Below are 19002 nucleotides of genomic sequence, written 5' to 3' on the forward strand. Positions count from 1 at the left end.
GCCAGCTGTTTTGCTCCTCCATCAGCCTAGTGGCAGATTGCCAGATACGAATAGGGCTCTGGTCCCATTTTTATTGACAAGAAACTTTTGTTTCTCAAACCCATCTTCCAGCCAAGTCCTTGCCAAAAAATTTTTTTGCAGGACAGCACAAATCCGTTATTACTTGGATTGTCTCAAATTCAACAAAAGGACGTTCAAATGAATTGGAAGGTTGCTTGATTTCTCAATGTGATCAAATTAACACTGGGCTGGTTTTAAAATGTGGATTTTTTTTCTTACACAGATTTTAGATAGTGAAGACAGTGAAAAGGTTCCAGTGCTAGAAAACTTAAAAACCGGGGAAGGGCTGTGGCTCAGTGGTAGAGTATCTGCTTGGCATGCAGAAGGTCCCAGGTTCAATCCCTGGCATCTCCAGTTAAAGGGACTAGGCAGGTAGGTGATGTGAAAGCCCTCTGCCTGAGACCCTGGACAGCCATTGCTGGTCTGAGTAGACAATACTGACTTCAATGGCCCAAGGGTCTGATTCAGTATAAGGCAGCTTCATGTGTTCTGTATTCAGCTCTTGATTCAAGCAATACAAAGTGTAAAAAGAACCAAAAACATCTCTGTATTTAGTGAGGGAGTAGCAAACATGGACTAGATGTTTCACCATGGAAAAGAATAGAAGAGCCCCTTACTTCTGCACAAGCCATGTTGGCTTTTCTGAAGCAAACATAGCCAGCAGAAAAAGCTACATGTGCAACCACAGCAAATAACTGACAAGACATTTTTGGCTAGCAGCAAATCAATGAGTTGCTAGATGTTGATCTTTCGAAACTGCATCTACAAATGAGTGTTCACAACAATCTATAAGCCAGTAACAGGACCATTTTGAGGGCTCACATTGTTTGTCTTGGTAGCTCAGCTACAGGTGCATGGAAGAAAGGGGTTGCCTCAAACAGTCACCCACCAGAAATCCAGCTGAGCAGGTCATCTGCACCACTATAGGGAAGTTAAAAGCACAGGACAAAATGGCAGTAGCACAAAGGATGAATGATTCAACTGGATCATACTCCAACCTCAGAGAGGGAACATGACCTGTGTCACCATCGTTTTATTTCTTTATTGAACAGAAAACTTCACAGACAGAGAGGAGGACTTTGAGCACACCATATTATAACTGTTTATGAATTACAGAAGATCCTAATGACTCCAGTGTCTCTCGTGAGACAGCAAGGTCCAAGCATTTTCATATGTAGTAGCTTCATACCTTTTCTATTTAGTAGCTTAGCTTCTTCATATCATGGGTGGTGTTAAACTGAAACGATAACATTCTAAGACCTATAATTGGTTCTGTTCCAATGTCACTGCGGATGCTAGAAATCCTGAGTAGGTTGCTGAAAACAAAGTATTTATTGAAAGAGCATTATTAATAGGGATCAGAAAGGAGACAACAACTCCTTTCATACATATAAACTATGTGGGTGGTAGATGAAGGGGAAATTTGTGTCATCGGTAACATGGCAAGGACAGTTGAGATGACCACCACAGCATCCACTAAACTGATACTACAATTAGCAACATTGTGCTTTTAGCACATTTTTAAAAAGTTGAAGTTTATTAACACTTTCCTTTTCATAACTATAAACATAGGAAGAAAGTAGATTCCTTTGAAATGTGGAGTTGGAGGAGAGTGTTATGGATACCATGGACTGCCAAAAAAATAAATCAGTGGGTTATAGATCAAATCAAGCTTGAACTGACCTTAGAAGCTAAAATGACTAAACTGAGGCTATCGTACTTTGGTCACATTATGAGAAGACAAGAGTCACTGGAAAAGACAATCATGCTGGGAAAAGGAAGTCACAGCCCTCAGTTTGTAAGACCCGAGCAAGGCTGTTAAGGATAGGATATTTTGGAGGACACTGGTTCATAGGGTTGCCATGAGTCTGAAGTGACTTGACGGCACTTAACACACACAAACATAGTCCTTGAGAAAAAATGAGAGATTAGTGGAGGAGGCAGAAAAAATAAAGTGGGGGGGGGAAGAAATAGCAGCAAAAATGTAAAAGACGACACATTAGTGCATGATTGGTAAGCAGAGTGACACCCTTATTCAGTTAGATGTAGGCCTGGTCTACACATACAGCAGAGTGAGGTGGTAGAACTCGAAGGAGGTACAACATACCAGGGCCCCCAACATTTTTCAGGTTCAGGACCCTTTGGAATTCTGACAAAAGGTGGCAAGACCAACCAGAAAATGGCTGCCACGAGAGGCGGAGCCAAGCACAAAATGTCAGTGAGTGAGGGTATGCACAGTAGCCCTTCCGCATTTCAGGCTGAAGGTCTATTTAACAGGATGCCTTGTAAAATTAAAATGTTGTTTTAAAATATATTTTTTGCATGCACACAAAGTAACTGTACATGTTGAGCTGGCTAAGGAAATAGCACCTGGCAGTATCTGTCTTCATTTTGCAAGCATCTAATGTACTTATGCAAAAGGAAAAGGAAAAAGAGTTGCTTCTCCTTGCTATCTCCTTTACATGAGCCCAGCCATTTCGTACCTGCACTATTACTTGTAGCAATGATAGTGCTGATAGGCTGGTGAAAGCTCCTTGCACATGTGTACAGTAAGAGAGATTCGGGTCGGATTTTTATAAGAACAAATTGGTTTTTTTTAAAGTAACCAAAATTTGATGTAGAGATATTATCAACTTCCACCTGAAATACATTCAAGCTGGGGAAATCTGAGATAAATGCATTAAGTGTTTTAGCCATGCAGCTCAACTGTGTTTAGTCAGAATAAAATCCCACTATATTGTTAGAATTTCACTCTGCTATTTCCACAAGTAAAGTACTTTACATAAAGCCACTCTCTGTATTACACCATAAACATCAAACACTCAAAATGCCCCACCTAGCCTCGCCAACTTGCTAAAAAACACTTGGAAAGGCACCAGCAGGAATGATGGTGCCCATGGGTGCCATGTTGGGGACCCCTAGGCTATACCATTTGAGACTTTTTCTTGTTCCTTCATATAAAAGTTCCCTGGAAATTAAAAAAATTAGTGTATCATGGAGGAAGGTTCTACCATAGCCCTTCATGTACTATACCAGGGTTTTTTTGCACTGCTTGGTTTAACCAGGCCTCAAGAGGCATTTTTGGTAATGGTCTTACCTGCCTGGCAACTCTCCTTGCTTCCCAATACGGTTTGGAGTCTTCTACGGCTTTACCAATCTTCTTCACAAGTTCATCTAGCTTTACTGTCGCTTCAACCAGGACCGAACGAAATTTCTGGCGTGCATCCTGCAAAGGAACGAGAAGATGTTACTAAAACTGTCTCAATCACTAGTAATGAACTCAGCCTGCCCTTCTGCAACCTGCAGGAACTCTTCAGAACAACATTTCTAGGGTAAAGAATGGAATAGTTTCTGAAGTCTGAAAGATCATCATGCGAATGAAAGCCCAACAAACAGTCAAAGACTGTATCAGGCCTGCCAACACTACCCCCTTGCAACTTTTTCTGACTGCACCAGAGGCCAAACCCATCACCTTGTTTAAAAAAGAAGAGCACAGATCCGGTGCTCTTTTAAATCAAATCTTCATCGCTGCAATCCAGATGTAAGGTTCATTTAATTGCTACAGTGTTTCCAAAACTCCCAATATCAGGCATGATCTCTGAAGTCAAGCTTCAGCCTTGCACCCCAAAAAAAAACATTACTTGGAGAAAAAGGCTGCAATCCTGAAGGAGGGACCGAAGCTCCTTAAGAGCCAGCATGACTCTGCACCGGCATAAGTGACCATTTAACCCGGGATAATGGGTACTTACACTGTCCCGGAGGGAAGCTCGGTGATGCCAGGGAGCCACAGAGCTGCGCCAGCCCCTGCCGGCAATGCAGCCACGCCACCAGGGAATTCCCAGAAGGGAAAGGCCGCACTGGTGTGTGTGGGAGGGGGATTCCCCAGGGGCGGAGCTGCCTTTAGAAAGCTTCCTAACCCCTTTAACTCAGAGAACTCCCCCTCTTACAGCGGCGTGGCTATGCCACCTTTTATGCCTGGGTAGTAATTGCAGTTTACTCTTTAAGATTGTGAGTTCCTAACCTCCAGGAGTTCCATGTTTCTTTTTATTTCTTTATGTAACTTCTCTATCTTAAGATGATGCAATTCAGTTTAAGAACTGTGTATGGATGAGATCAGTTTTTATAATATAATTGCTGCTACAAACATACTTTTCATGCTCGTTGCGTCTGTTCATCCCAGTTCTTCGGAATACCCCCTCCACGTGGTCTGCCTGCCTATACATATTATCTAACAACTCCTCGTCTCTGTAGAGCTTTTTGCTTGGCTAGATTGAATGCTAACCCTTCTATGGTAATGCAGGGCAGAATTCTGAATATACCATACTCAGACAGGATCCGCCCTTGCTCTTCTGGCTCTACTGACTCATTAGCCCAGGCCCTTTTGGAATGCCGCTTTTACGAGGAACTTCGATCGCGCTATATTTCCCCCCTTTTAATATACAAATCCAATGCCTCTGTGACTGACATAATGCCTTTCTTACTAAGTGATAGGGACCCCAAGGCTACATTGTCAGTGGCAAGATTTGTTTCAGTCCTTATATCCCTCAAACACTAGATATATGCTGCTCAAGATCAATTGATCAAGGAGCTTCTAAGGGATAAAAGAAAAAAGGAAAGGCTACAAACATAAGTAAGGGATACAAAACAGAACATAATTGTAATGAGTTCTGGGGTTGTAATTGTAAAGAGTCTTGGGCTGGGAACTTGAGAGTGGAGAATATCATGCTGTTGTAAGCAACTGGAAGATCCTTATCTAAGTAAGATGAAAACGACATATGTATGAAATTAAAGTCTTGGGTGCATTCTAAATGCTATAATTTCCCAGCAACTCCTGATTTAGTCTTCAACTCCTGACAAAAGCCAAGCTGATCAAACAACTGGACATCTGGGCATTCGAAAATACTAGGCCCCAATGCGCAGAGTGGTAAGCTGCAGTCCTAACTCTGCTCACGACCTGAGTTCGATCCCAACAGAAGTTGGTTTCAGGTAGCCAGCTCAAAGGTTGACTCAGCCTTCCATCCTTCTGAGGTCGCTCAAATGAGTATCCAGCTTGCTGGGGGTAAAGGGAAGATGACTGGGGAAGGCACTGGCAAACCACCCCGCAAACAAAGTCTGCCTAGGAAACGTCAGGGTGTGACATCACCCCATGGGTCAGGAATGACCCGGTGCTTGCACAGGGGACCTTTACCTTTTAAGGTGAGAGAATAAAACATTCCCCTTTCCTTGTGATGGACAGGAGTGGAGTGGAAACTATCCAAGTGATTCGGCATACGGCGATAGAAATACAGTAACAGGAGTACAGACATTAGGGCTGCATACAGACACTAAACTGCAGTATATATACAATCTTTTGATTAAATTCCAATGTAGTGTGATGTCAGAATGCTGATGAGCCCATGAACTCTGGTTAGCAGGAAGGCTGCAAACTGGACCAGAGTTCACATTTTATCAGAGCTACATTTCCGATTTGCAGTAACTTTGGTTAGCCATTATGCACAAATTCAGGAATCTCAGTTTAAACCCAGTTTGTTTGTTTGGTGCAGGGCAGAGACATGGTGTGGCCAAATAACCTCTCCCGCGGCTGGTGGACCTCACTGGGAGCAAAGAAACCAAGATTCTGATCCACTGTCTGCACTACTAATCACTGTTGGTTCAATTAAACATGGATAATCAAAATGTCTGAATGTAGCCAGAGACTCAAATGTCATTATGCAAACTTGGCGTTTGAATCCTGAAGAACCGGGCTGCTGCTTGTCCCCGTGCCCTCCCCCAACAAAAATTCCCTCTCGGGATCCCTTGTATCACTCACATCCAACCCAAACGTTGTATGAAAGAAAAATTCTGGGGGCCCATGGAGCTGTGATTTGTTCTCCCGGTTCCCACACATACACACACACCATTCTAAGCATCCCTGAGAAGGCTGACCTCGCCACCCTTAAGATGAACTGGTTACAGCCACAGTATTAAATGTAATTTCACAGCCGAGGAAATGGTTATCTACCCCAGCTCCATGTACCGGAGAGGCAGAACTGTCTTCTTGTCAAGCCACTATGATGGAATCATTATTCTTTTGACAGCCCATTACTAACTGGAAAAGAATAAATTGCTGACTGTAGGGTAGGTTAATTGTGGATTTTAAACGGCCATCAACTTTATCAATCCAACATTAACAATTTAAATGTTCAGAGTAGAAATGGGAAGGCCAGGAAAAAAAAACAGAAAAATTGGGGGGAAACTGGGTTTTTTTCCAAAGGCGTTTTTTTCCGGAGGGAAACGGCTTTGGGGGAAAACTGAATAAAACCTGTTTTTCCCCCCAATTTTTCCATTTTTTTTCCAGGCCTTCCCATCTTTAGTTCAGAGTCAAGCCAATATTCCCGAGTTTCAAGGTTCCAGATCTTAAAGGGTGGGGGGAGGGAAAGCTATGTTTGGTACATTGAGGCTACAATCCATTCATACAATACATTTACTATGATAGGATTTTGGACTATTGCAAATACAGTAAACTCACACTTGAGAACAAAGTCTTAAGGCTGTGAGCACCAACTCACAACTGATGGCAGAATAAATTTTTGATGAACCTGTTTTGTCAGATGCATAAGAAGTAACCTCAGCAGGTAGATGAGAGAGAGGGAGGTCAAAACGAGGTCAAAATTATGCACAGTGCAAAAAATGACACACACAGAGCTGGGCCTTTGGCTGGGGAGTGAGGGCGAGATAAAAACTGAAATAAATAAATAAATTAAAAGACTGTTATGCAGAGCACAAACAAAAACAAGATCCAGCCCAAAGAATAAAGATTCAATCAGTGTGGGCATGACTCACTCCCAACTGGTGATAAACTTGCAAAGCAAGATGAACAGCACACAAATCTTTAAGGTGGACAACTCCAGATGAGCAGCCACACTAATATGCATCAGCAAAATGAAACAGGAATCCAGAGAGGCCAGTTTAAAACAAGACCCACTCAAAAGAATAATCAGTCCATTCAGAATGGGTGAGGACTACTCCCAAAAGCTGATAGATAGGCACAGTAGAACAAACATAAAATCGTATCTAATCTGGGAAAGTGCAGGGTCCCTCTAGAAATGCAGAACCAACTAGCAGAGAGAGATGTTTTTTAAACTAATTAACATTCTTGAGGGGTGGGATATGCTAAGACCCTGGTCAGGGAAGGAGGGAAATTGTATGGAACTTCTTGATTAATCCTAACTCAGCTATTTTACAATGGATTCTCCCTTTGAAGTTCTTTTGCAGTGATTTCTCCTTGCCTGACTTCTCCTTTCCTGTTTGCAGCTTTTAGTATAAATGTTTCTTTCTAATAGACGAACCATGCATCTGATGAAGTGAGCTCTGATTCACGGCAGTGCTGGGATAAACATTATTCTTTAAGGTGCCACTGGACCATTGGTTTAGAGAGGGATACACACTTTCTGCAGTGAGCAAGCCAGGCACAGTTGTTATTAAGCCCAATGCCATTCATTTGCAGAACTAACTCATCAACTTCACACTAGACTCTCCCTTTAAACCATTTTCGTTGAAATATGGCAACTGTCAAACCTGTTAACTGAACATTCAGTGAAACTGAATCCTGAAAAAAATAATGGTTCCCAAGGGTTTACGTTGAAGACAAACGTCCGGTTGGGAATGTCATTACTTTGTTTAACTTACTCCACTGTCTGCAAGGCACAAACCAGCCAGATCAGCCTCTATTCATATGACATTTAACTTTTCAAAATCATGGTAAGAACTCATCCAAGTTGTACAAGGGAAGTCCATAGGTGACTCTGAAATTCAGTCTCATGTTGAATTACTAGAAAAAAGCAACATCCTCCACAGTCCAAAAGACTTTGGCCAATTCTGGGTGAAGAACCTTCTTAAGTCAGGCAATGTTTTAGTCTTTTTGCAGTTGCAGCAGCCATTGCTACACCCCCTGGCCCAGCTGTTCTGCATCAATGTACAATCAGATATTTCCTTTTATTCTTCACAAGCATCCTCTGCAGCATTCTACTTCTTAAAACCAAGCCTGATGACCTAATTCTGTTCCTGTTTGTTTCCATATGGCCCTTCCTCACAGCACATTCCAGTGGAAACGCTTTTGTTCCCTTACCCACGATGTTACATGTGAATTATCCCAATCGATAAACCTATTAAGTGGGAATGGGAGACCCTAAACCAGTTTAACTCAGAAGTTTGAAATGGCTTTTAAAAGCACTCCTTTAGACAACATCCTAGGGCAATGAATAAGAATGTCCCCACCTTCACCAGTATTTATCTAAATAGGGTCTCCAAGGTAGCAAACATCAAAATATTTAAAAAGTATTTAAAACATTTACACGATTCAATAAAAAACATATAAACATACAAACACAACAAAACCAGGGAGAAGGACCAATAAGAGTTATGGGGGTATGCCAAACAAAACAAGAGAGCAGGCAGACAAACCGCCCTGGGGAGTGGGTTCCAAAGTTTTAGCACCACGATCAAGAAGGTGCTTTCTTGGGTTGCCACCCAGCTAGCCTCATTTGGCAGGGGGACTTGAAGCAGAGCCGACTGCAGTGAATGGGTAGATAGAAGAAGGTGGTCCTTAAACCCAAACCCATATAAGGTTTTAAAGGTCACTATCAGCACCCTGAATTGGGCCCGGAAGCAAAGTGAAAGCCAATGTCGATGGAACAAGATTAGAGTGATATGGTCCCTATGACCCACTCCAATCAGAATTCTGGCCAAAGAATTTTATCTTTAGAGATAAACCAGATGTCTGATGGAAGTTCCTAAAAAAAACTTAGGACAATGTGGCAACATTTCACTGTTACATGCAGATAATGGAATCTGGGCTGGCTCTGCTGTGGTCTCTTTCAGCAATGCAGATTGGCTGGGGACAAGGGCAGCCTGAACTCAGGCCATGTTGCAAGGAGAAGGTGAACCAAGTGGGCAATACTAGTATTTCAAAAAGCTCTCAGTAGTATAGCCTGTTGTATCCTTATGACTTTAAATTCTTCCAGTTTACATTCAGAAATGTGTCCTTTTAGAGTTTCTCTAGTCTGACCCTCTGATCCTCAGTAGTATAGCCTGTTGTATCCTTATGACTTTAAATTCTTCCAGTTTACATTCAGAAATGTGTCCTTTTAGAGTTTCTCTAGTCTGACCCTCATTACAAACAGTTCCCACAATGCAAATAGGAATCCTAGTTGAGAGGCAGACATATTCAGAACTTCCTGGGTCTCTTATCTGGACCAGAATGGTGACCAAGTAGCTGAGGGAAACGAGAAAATACGTCAGAGCACAAAACTTGAAGTGCAAACAGTACTGGATTGCTCATCTATCAGCCTGGAATCCTACTGAACATGTAAAAAAATGTGGGTTTCTCTCTGCCAGAAACCAACCAGAAGACTATTTCATGTCACTAGTCCTCAATCCAAGGTATGTGAGAACGGAAACGTCTTTTTTTTAACTCAAGTCATTAGCAAAAGATTAATTTCCTCCGTCATGATTTAAAAAATCCAATGAAAACAAACCAATTCTTGTAGTAAATCTGTTGCAGCAAAGTGAAAAAGAAATCAAACGGCACCTTTAAGACCAACAAATTCCACCATAAACCTTTGAGAGTCCGACTTCACTTCTTCAATGACCGAGCTATTTTAGAACAACTCTGTTCAAGCGCAGCTTGAATCAGGCATAAGGGTTCTTTCTTGAGATAAACAAAAACGGCAAGGCTGAAGAGACTGGTGAATGCTCGGAGGGTCAAAAAACCTCAAATGCATTTTGGATCATTACCACATTAGCACACGCCCTTCCCTACTCGTACCAATTCTGAAAACATGAGCTGGAAAGTTACACACACACACAAACACATCTTCAGTGCTTGTTCTCCAGGGTCGTCAGTTACAGTAATATCCAGGAATCTCATGCTCCTAAGAACAAAAGGACACACAAAAATGTGTCACAAGTCATGCGCAGTGGGTCATTACACGCTTGACGGAGACCCTGGCAAGGACACTGCACTCTGAAAAGATGAGCTTTTGCACCCCTGCGGGCTCAAACCGTCTCAGCACCCTTTGCAGAGGATTTTTCACAACTCTCCTCCAATGCCTCAAGTGATTTTAAGACATGGAACCTACACTGCCCATCAGTTCTCTTACTTCTTTTTATACCCAACTGCCAAAATTCCAGGTTGTTCAACCACCACGAGCCACTCATTATCACTGGATTGTAAGTTCAAACTGAGTTAAAAAAGGAAAAAGGTAAAGGTCCCCTGTGCAAGCACCAGGTCATTCCTGACCCATGGGGTGACGGCACATCCCAACGTTTCCTAGGCAGACTTTGTTTGTGGGGTGGTTTGCCTGTGCCTTCCCCAGTCATCTTCCCTTTACCCCCAGCAAGCTGGGTACTCATTTTACCAACCTCAGAAGGATGGAAGGCTAAGTCAACCTTGAGCCGGCTACCCAAAACCATCGTCTGTTGGGATCGAACTCAGGTAGTGAGCAGAGCTTGGACTGCAGTACTGCAGCTTACCACTCTGAGCCATGGGGCTCCCAAAAACTGAGTTTAGGTAGCTTTATTTGGCTTGTCTCATTAATAATTTTATTTTTAACCACCTTGAAAACCTGGCATTGGAAGATTGTGGAGTAAAAGTTCTAAAACAACATACCCTCCCAGAACAAATCCCACTAGGCTTCAGACATTATCGTCATTTAATTAATAAGAGCAGGTGTCACTGACTGTACATGCTAAATGCATGCAAACACACAAAGAGGGCATAGCAATGGTAGTTGCTCTCATGCATAGACATTGGCAGACGCCCATTACATCATTGGAGGAGTGCGTCACAGGCCCTTCCCCCACCTACCATGAGAAAGGGTTTCGAAATTACCGGGGCTTCTCCTTACCCCTCTCCTTGGAGGCTATGTATTCACTTCCTCCTGCACTTGAATGAACTCCAAACAAGAAGCCTAGGCACCACCAACATGTGTAAGGCTTCCCCGGTCTCCCTCTGTTACGATGGGTTGGGGGGAAATACAACTCCATCCAGCTGTGCTCAAACAGCCCTCTAAGCCAGAGCGGTGCAGTGGTTAAGAGTGGTGGTTTGGAGCAGTGGACTCTCATCTGGAGAACTGGGTTGGTTTCCCCACTCCTCCACATGAAGCCAGCTTGGGCTAGTCACAGCTCTCGTAGAGCTCTCTCAGCCCCACCTACCTCATAGGATGTCTGTTGTGGGGAGGGGAAGGTGATTGTAAGCCGGTTTGATTCTTCCTTAAAGTGGTAGAGAAAGTCGGCATGTAAAAACCAACTCTTCTTCTTTGAAGTGCTGCAGTAGTGCTCCTTGGAGAACTACCATCCCATGCCCAAAAAGGCCTCCAAGCAATCTGAGATGCCACTTTCAATAGAACCTGCAGGTAAGTTTCCAAGGCATGATGGGAGTATATGCACCTAAGCCTTATCCAAATCCCCATGATGGGAGTATATGCACCTAAACCTTACCCAAATCCAAGCTTGGGACAAAATAAATATTATTAATTGCAGGATGGATAGCCAGCCAGTGCAGACACAATGGAACAAACACTCACACACACCAAATAAAGGACTGCTGAAGCAGTAAAGCAGCCCTCATGATTGAAATGGCATTTACAAGAAGTTCCTGCATAAATGCTTCGGTCACAAACAGGCACATTAGAGAAGCTAAGCATTAAAATCCCTCTGAGGATCCCCCATAATCCTCTGCTGTAGCATTAGTGCTCAAGCTCTGTTCTCTGTGCCAACAGAATTATAGATTTTAACCAAGCCCAATCATAGGCTCATTAAGAAGCAATAGATTAAATTTATACGCATCTAGCAACAGCCCGATGCCTCCCACAACCCATTTTCTCTCTGCCACACAAGGAGACCATCATAGCAATCCATACAGCAGGTCCCAGCCATCCATGAACAGCAAGTATTGCTCCATGGCACAACATGGAGCTGTAGGAATAGACAAGGGATGCTATTCATCACCTCAGAAAGCTGCAGTCTGGTCACTAAACCTTAACACAACCTTTTTTGTTTGGGGAGGGGCTGTGGCTCAGTGGTAGAGCATCTACTTGGCATGCACAAGGTCCCAGGTTCAAGCCAGTTAAAGGGACTAGGCAAGGAGGTGATGTGAAAGACCTCTGCCTGGAGAGCCACTGCTGGTCTGAGTAGACAATACTGACTTTGATGGACCAAGGGTCTGATTCAGTATAAAGCAGCTTCATGTGTTCATGCGTTTGTTTTTCGTTATGGAAATGGGTTACAGCAAACAAAAAACCGCTCATGTGTCAATCTACGACAACTATGACTGCTGAACAGTCACATGTCACCTCACACTGAACGTAAACGTTGTCACAGAATCCTGAATCACCCTAAGTGCATGAGTCTGCCTTGGCATGGCAAAAGCTGAATTTAGCACCAGGTGGTGAACATCCACGATTGCTCAGAAATATGCTGGGAACAGACAAAAGTCAGCACATGGCGGGTTCTTTTGCCCCTCACACAGCTAAAACGGACATTAGTAGGCTACAGAATAGCCTGAACAGTTCCTAAGCCACCATACCCTGTGGTCCATCAGTTGCTTCCCAGTCAACTTTGATGCACATGCAAGCTGGTTACACAACCAGGAGAGACATCAATCTCTAGTGGACTCTTGTTAGCTTTGTGGTTCACAAGCTGTGAAGGCCTAAAATTGTGACCAACAGATCTGCTAGAACCAGGCAGTCGAAAGATTGGTCCTCCTCTTCCCCCATCTCTTGAACCATGGAAAAGCACAAGAGAGACATATTTCTGGGCATGCCATATAAGCAACACTTACCCTCTCACTATTCCTGAGGGCAAGCTACTGGCAAACATTTAATAACAGATAGTAGATCAATGCTTCCACATAACTGTCTCAGGGGTCGAAACAAAACCTCACCATCTCTAAATTATAAACGTATATAGCCTTGATTGAAAAAGAGTGTGTTTCACATCAGTGGCCCAGAGGACATAGCAGAGATCTCTTATCTAAAATTACCACAGTTCCTTTGCCCAGCCAATGCTGGTTTCTGTCCATTGGAGATAGGGAACAGAAGTTTAAAAGTCAAATGACAGGAAATAAGCATTACTGAAAGCACCATATATCCTCATCTTTCAAAGTATCCTCGGGAACAACAGGTACACATTCAAACTACGATAAGCAAGTAATACTGATGTAGGCAGAGAACTACGCAGAGGTAGGCACAAGGATCTAGGGGCCAGAAGACAGTTCTAGTGTTCAAAGGCAAAATATGTGTATAATTGTCATTTTAGCCTTACAAAAAAGAAGTTTTATTCTATGCCTGTTGGAAGCAGCAGAAATATACAAGTGAAGCTGTACAAGGATTGTTAAAGTGCACAAAAGGAAAAATCCCATGTCCCTTACTTGATGTTACATGCACAGCTTATTCCATTTTCAGATTCAAATTTTTGGCTTCCACTGCAATCCCTCCTCTCCCAATCTGTCACCTCCCGTGGTCCAAGAGCCCATTCCATCTGCGCTTCTACTTCCTGCTTGCTGAAGTAACTGCTGCAGTTATGAACGAAATCTCATACCCCAGGCATCAGGAGAGTAAACATCCCGTGTTCTGACGTTTGTAAGCAACAGAGTGTGCTGAACTACGTTTCAACTCTGTGAATGTCTCTTAACTTTGCTAGACATACACCGTCCTAAACAGTGCCATCTTAAGTCTTCAACGGGCTTAGAAGGGTGTAATTCTGCTTAGGAAAACACTGTAAATTACTTTCATTTGGAAGCGCCATTCCTGGATCCCGCAGTGTTTAGCAGAAGATCAGTACAGCAGGAACACAGTCAACTTATCAAATCCCAAAGCAGTGTTTGCATACCTAAGCGTAGGATTAATTACCATTCTGACTGCTATATATGATCCCTCGGTGTAGGATATCAGAGGATTACTGAAAGCCAGAATGCTATTCATAGTAATGTCACTCCATTACAGAGTCTGAGCAAATGATGTCTGACCTACTTTTGCTTCATTCTCTGGCTTAGTTCACATACACATTCTATTTTTTTTTTTAATTTCACCATTTCTTTGGGAGATCTGGCCATCAGTGCAAAAAAAACCAACAACAACAACCCCAGATATGGTTTTCTTTTTAAAATAATAATAGAAATAAAGTAAAATCTCTCACAGGAATGTGTTTACATAAGAAAAAGAAACACTGTACCTCAAGCTCGGTTTCTCTCCGATTGATATCATCTGTGGATTGATTCAACTTTTCGAGCTCCCCCTGGAAGAAAGCCAAGAAACAAGCTCATGTCAAGCACTTAAGAAACTAACACAACGGGGAAGGAGTGAGGGTTATTAAGTGTCATCTGGCATTTCGCACAGGGGCCCCCAGCTGGAATGTTAAATGGAAACAGAAAAATAGAAAGCGTTTAAAGAGCAAAGCAGAACTCAGCTGCCTTAAGACATCTGTGGTAAGACTATAAAGGAGGAGAGGGAGAGGTTGAGAAACATTCTGAAGATTTAAATTGTTGCCTTTGTGGATCCAAATTGTTCCTGTTTACCACTGAAGTTCTGTGTTATCTGTTTTGATTTGGGGCTTTCACTATACAAGCCTCAAAGGCCCAGCAAACAAACTAGGAGGTTTACTCAGATGCAAGCAAACCAGCATTCAAGAGAACATAATCGATTGTCTTCTTGCTATTTCCAATTCCAGTTCCAATACTGCATGCGTCTTTTTATATTTTTTAGTTTTATATTTCACTGCAGCAATGCTTGGAGAAAGCCATGCAGGTACACAATGATAGCGCTTAGAATTTATAGAGCACTTTTGAACTTCCAAATACATAAATGACCTTAGGATTCCTTACAAGAACTTTCTAAGGCAGGCCAGTATTATCATCTTTTACAGAGTCAGATGGGGGAAAGGTAATGGTGTGCGTGAGGCTGCCCAAGCTCATGTTTGAGATGACACTCGAACCAGAGACTTCTAGTTTCATGCTCCAGAAGATCTCATCAAAGCCACCTGTTGAGTCTCTCCCTCCAGTCCACGTGGGTGGAAACAGAAGTGCATTTTTAAGTAAAATGGTACCATATTTTTGAAGTCAATTGATGCCCAAGAAGGAAGTTGCATTTATATTTGCATTTAAACCTTTTTGTATCTTTGTATTGCAGGGATGTAGAACTCATTTGTTTCAAAGGCCGGATATGACATAAATCTCACTTGGTTGGGCCAGGATATGTGTACCATAAAATGTAATACCAGCGACCGGAGATAAAACTTTACAGAAGACAGGCAAAGCCAATTAATGAGATAGATAGATATATTACTTAAAATATGAACATGCTTAAAAAAATAACACGCTTACAGGATTTTCTTTTATTTAACAGTCTTTGATAATTGACATGTTGGGACTGAGGAAGGTGGCTGGCAAGCCCACAGCGGACTCACCAACCCAGATCGGGACTGGGGGAGAGGTATCTGCCTCAGCTGGCAAGCTTGCAGTAAGCTTGCCAGCCCAGATTGGGAGTGGGGGGGGAGGCTGCCTCGCAGGCCAGACAAGAGCCCTCAAGGAGCATGATCCGTCCCTCGGGCCTTATGTTTGACACCCACAGCTTAAGAGATGAGTTTTATCAGATCCACCTTTTTGTGCATCTAGCTCTCCTCCTGGTATGAAAGGGTTTCGCATCTACAGGCCCATTTTCTCTACCAGCCTCCTCCCTAGAGAGGTTACAGGATCCATCAATCCACAGCTACCTAAAATTGATATTTTCTTGTAATTAAACTATCCCTATGCACAGAGGTGCTGGTGATCGTTGACAAGGAGTGGGAAATCCATGCTGGTCAAAGGTACAAGGTTTTCCCCACAGCAACCTTGTCTGTTTCACCAGAAACCAAGACAGGGGAAGGGAAGAAGGGGGCGATGGCTGATAGGGGATACCTTCAGAAAGGGGAATTAAAGGCTTTCAGAGTGACAACCCTCCCCACCGCAGAGCAACACAGATCGCCATCTGGTGTAAGCAAAGGGGGTGGGGCGCCTTCTTCAAATCTAGCTGGAGGGGAGGCGGCGGGTTGACAGGAAGGGGAAAGCAGCATGGCCCAGTGCTTAGAGCATCAGCCTCGGGTGCGAATCCTCCCACGGCCATGCCAGGTGACCTTGAGCCAGCTGCTCTCTCTGGGTTGGTGCAAAAAAAATAATTTGGGGGGGAATGAAACCCTGGGAAGACTGGGAAGGGCAGCCATGAAGGAGCTAAAAAAGATTTTGAAGTGTAAGGATGTGTCACTGGCCACCAAGACTAGATTAATTCATGCCATCGTATTCCCCATCACTATGTATGGGTGTGAAAGCTGAACAGTGAAGAAAGCTGATAGGAAGAAAATAGATTCCTTTGAAATGTGGTGTTGGAGGAGAGGGTTACTGATACCGTGGACTGCCAAAAAAACAAATCACTGGGTTATAGATCAAATCAAGCCTGAACTGACCCTAGAAGCTAAAATGACTAAACTGAGGCTGTCGTATTTTGGTCAGGTCATGAGACAAGAGTCACTGGAAAAGACAGTCATGCTAAGAAAAGTTGAGGGCAGCAGGAAAAGAGGAAGACCCAACAAGAGATGGGTTGACTCAATAAAGGAAGCCGCAGCCTTCAATTTGCAAGATCTGAACAAGGCTGTCAAAGATAGGACATTTTGGAGGACTTTCATTCATCATAGGGTCGCCATGAGTCGGAGGCGACTTGATGGCACAACACACGCACACACAATGAAACCCAGGCACAGCATCTCGACCTGCCGCAGCCAAATAAAGCTGGGACCGGGGATGGAAACGTCCCCGTCCGCAGCCAGGCTCGCTGCACCGGCGCCACCCCGGGGGGCTCCCGAGCCGCAGAGAAGGGCCGCCCGCTCGCACGTGCCAGCCCCGGCCTCCGACGCGCCCCTTCGCAACGGGGAGCGAGCCCCCGGCGCCGGCGAGCTGCCGAGGCGGCCCCGCAGAAACCGCGCGAGGCCCTCCTCCGGGATCGCAGGGGGGGGGTCCGCCCTCCCCAAGAAAAGCGCCCCGACAGCAGCAGCAGCGCCGCCGCACCCCCCTCACCCCGACCCGCCCCCCCCGCCCCCCGCGGCAGGGCATGCAAAGGGGCGCCGCCGCCCTGACCTGGATGCGGGGGTCCACTTCTTCCTCTTCCTCCTGCGGCCGGCCCTCGCCGGCCTCCCCCCGGGCCCTCCTCAGGGCGGGATCCATGGCGGGGGGCGAACCGGCCGGAGACGAGCGCCTCTGGGCCGAGCTGGGCCTGGCCTGGGCGAGGAGCGTGGCGGCGCCTCCGCCGAGCCGGGCCGCGGGTGCTGTGGCGGGGAGGGCGAAAGGAGCCGTTGGAGGGGGAGGGGAGAGAAGGGAAGGCGCCTCGTCGCTCGAGCTGCGGTTGCCGCTGCAGGCCGACAGCGGGCTCCCTCCTCCCCTCTCTCTCCCCTCAGGCTCTTTTTTTTTTTTTTTTAATAAGATTTTATTTGTATAAGTGAAAGGGTACAAGGAAAAAAGGGGAGGGATAAATCGTTGTAAATATAAAAACAATACAATGTTATGAAATAAGCTCAATTGTATATTAAAAGACATTATCTATACAGCAATAGAAATAAAATTAAAAAAATTTTAATACAAAGTGTCATTCAGTCAGTTATTCTGCTTATGTTGATGTTCTATTTTGTAAAAGTCTAAAATTTACTCAGCAATTGTTTAATGCTAATTTAATAATACATAACCAACCTATTGCATTCAATTAACTAGAGTTCATATAAGTATAGAATGACTTCCACTTAACGACAAATTGCTCTGTAGATTCACTAGACTTTAGGTTTAACTCGAAAGTCATCTTAGCCATACTGGCGTATTCCAGTAGCTTTTCTTTCCAGTCTTCTATTTCAGGTATGTAAGTTTGTTTCCAGGTTCTAGCAAGAACTCCCCTCAGGCTCTGAGGCCTGTCCCGCCCACCGCCAAATCCGAGGCCTGGGGGTTTTCGTCCCAGGCCGTCCGCCGGCCTTCCCGGCCTCCTCCCTCGGCCCGCTTCTTCTCTCCAAACACCTCACCGCCCGGGAGGGGAGGGACGAAGTCAGGACCCCGAAGTCCCTTTGGGGCCACTGAGGCGCGGGAGGTTTCGCCTTGGGTTGTCATGCCCGGATGTAAGGGCTGGTTTCGAACACTATAGGCGTTCACGCGCCCGCCCGGGGGAGCTTTGGGAAGTTGGCATCCGGGAGCCGCGAACCGACAACTCATGCTCTCTGTGCCTGGTACGGCCTCTCACCAGTCGAGAGCTCTGCATTACCTTCGTCTTCAGGCATGTGGTTTCTGGTTACTAAGATCCCAAGACCTAGAACAGTGATGGCGAACCTTTTAGAGACCGAGCGCCCAAACTGCAACCCCAAACCCACTTATTTATCACCAACTGCCAATAACGGCAATTTAACCTGAATACTGAGGTTTTCGTTTAGAAACAACAACTCATACATTCACATCTTTTGCGTTAAAAGAAAAACACAGTAACAGAGCTTTCAATGATACAAACAACTTTTTATGGAAAGGTAAAAAGTTTGCATTTGGCATGCATCTCTCCAGGACTCGTCCTCTGCTCAGCCACCGGACATTATTGTACATAAGTAAACAATTATACTGTGCCTGAACCTCCTCAAGAAGTGCTTGAAACTGTCGACAATTCAGAGCACGAGCCATGATGTAATTCACAATTTTTGTGACATCTTTGAGGACATCGTCAAATTTTTTGAACAATTAATGTGATTTTTGCTGTTGTGTGCATGCTGATAATTTGTCTACCCTTGGCTCATACTTTGTAAGTTTGAGAGCAACACATGCAGCACTCAGGTCATCTGTTAGCCTGTTCCTGGTGTCAGATTTGATATAATTCAAAGCTGAAAACAGCTGCTCACAAGCATAAGATGATCCAAACA

The 19002-nt window shown here is 44.3% G+C and overlaps 1 protein-coding gene across 1 annotated transcript in view; it reads right to left on the reverse strand.

Annotated features, from left to right (window-relative positions):
* The window catches only part of SH3BP5 (SH3 domain binding protein 5), a 45589-nt gene extending 27668 nt beyond the window's left edge, over window positions 1-17921 (reverse strand). Inside the window, exons 1-5 of the mRNA XM_056857070.1 lie at window positions 17885-17921; window positions 17201-17388; window positions 16806-17055; window positions 14272-14357; window positions 3158-3286 (exon numbers count right to left, since the gene is read on the reverse strand). Coding sequence (XP_056713048.1) covers window positions 3158-3286; window positions 14272-14357; window positions 16806-17055; window positions 17201-17388; window positions 17885-17921 — 690 coding nt within the window. The remainder of the gene's footprint in view (window positions 1-3157; window positions 3287-14271; window positions 14358-16805; window positions 17056-17200; window positions 17389-17884) is intronic.
* Window positions 17922-19002: the final 1081 nt, after the last annotated feature.

This window comes from Euleptes europaea, chromosome 11 (genome assembly GCF_029931775.1).
Source record: "Euleptes europaea isolate rEulEur1 chromosome 11, rEulEur1.hap1, whole genome shotgun sequence".
In the NCBI taxonomy this organism is placed as follows: Eukaryota; Metazoa; Chordata; class Lepidosauria; order Squamata; family Sphaerodactylidae; genus Euleptes; species Euleptes europaea.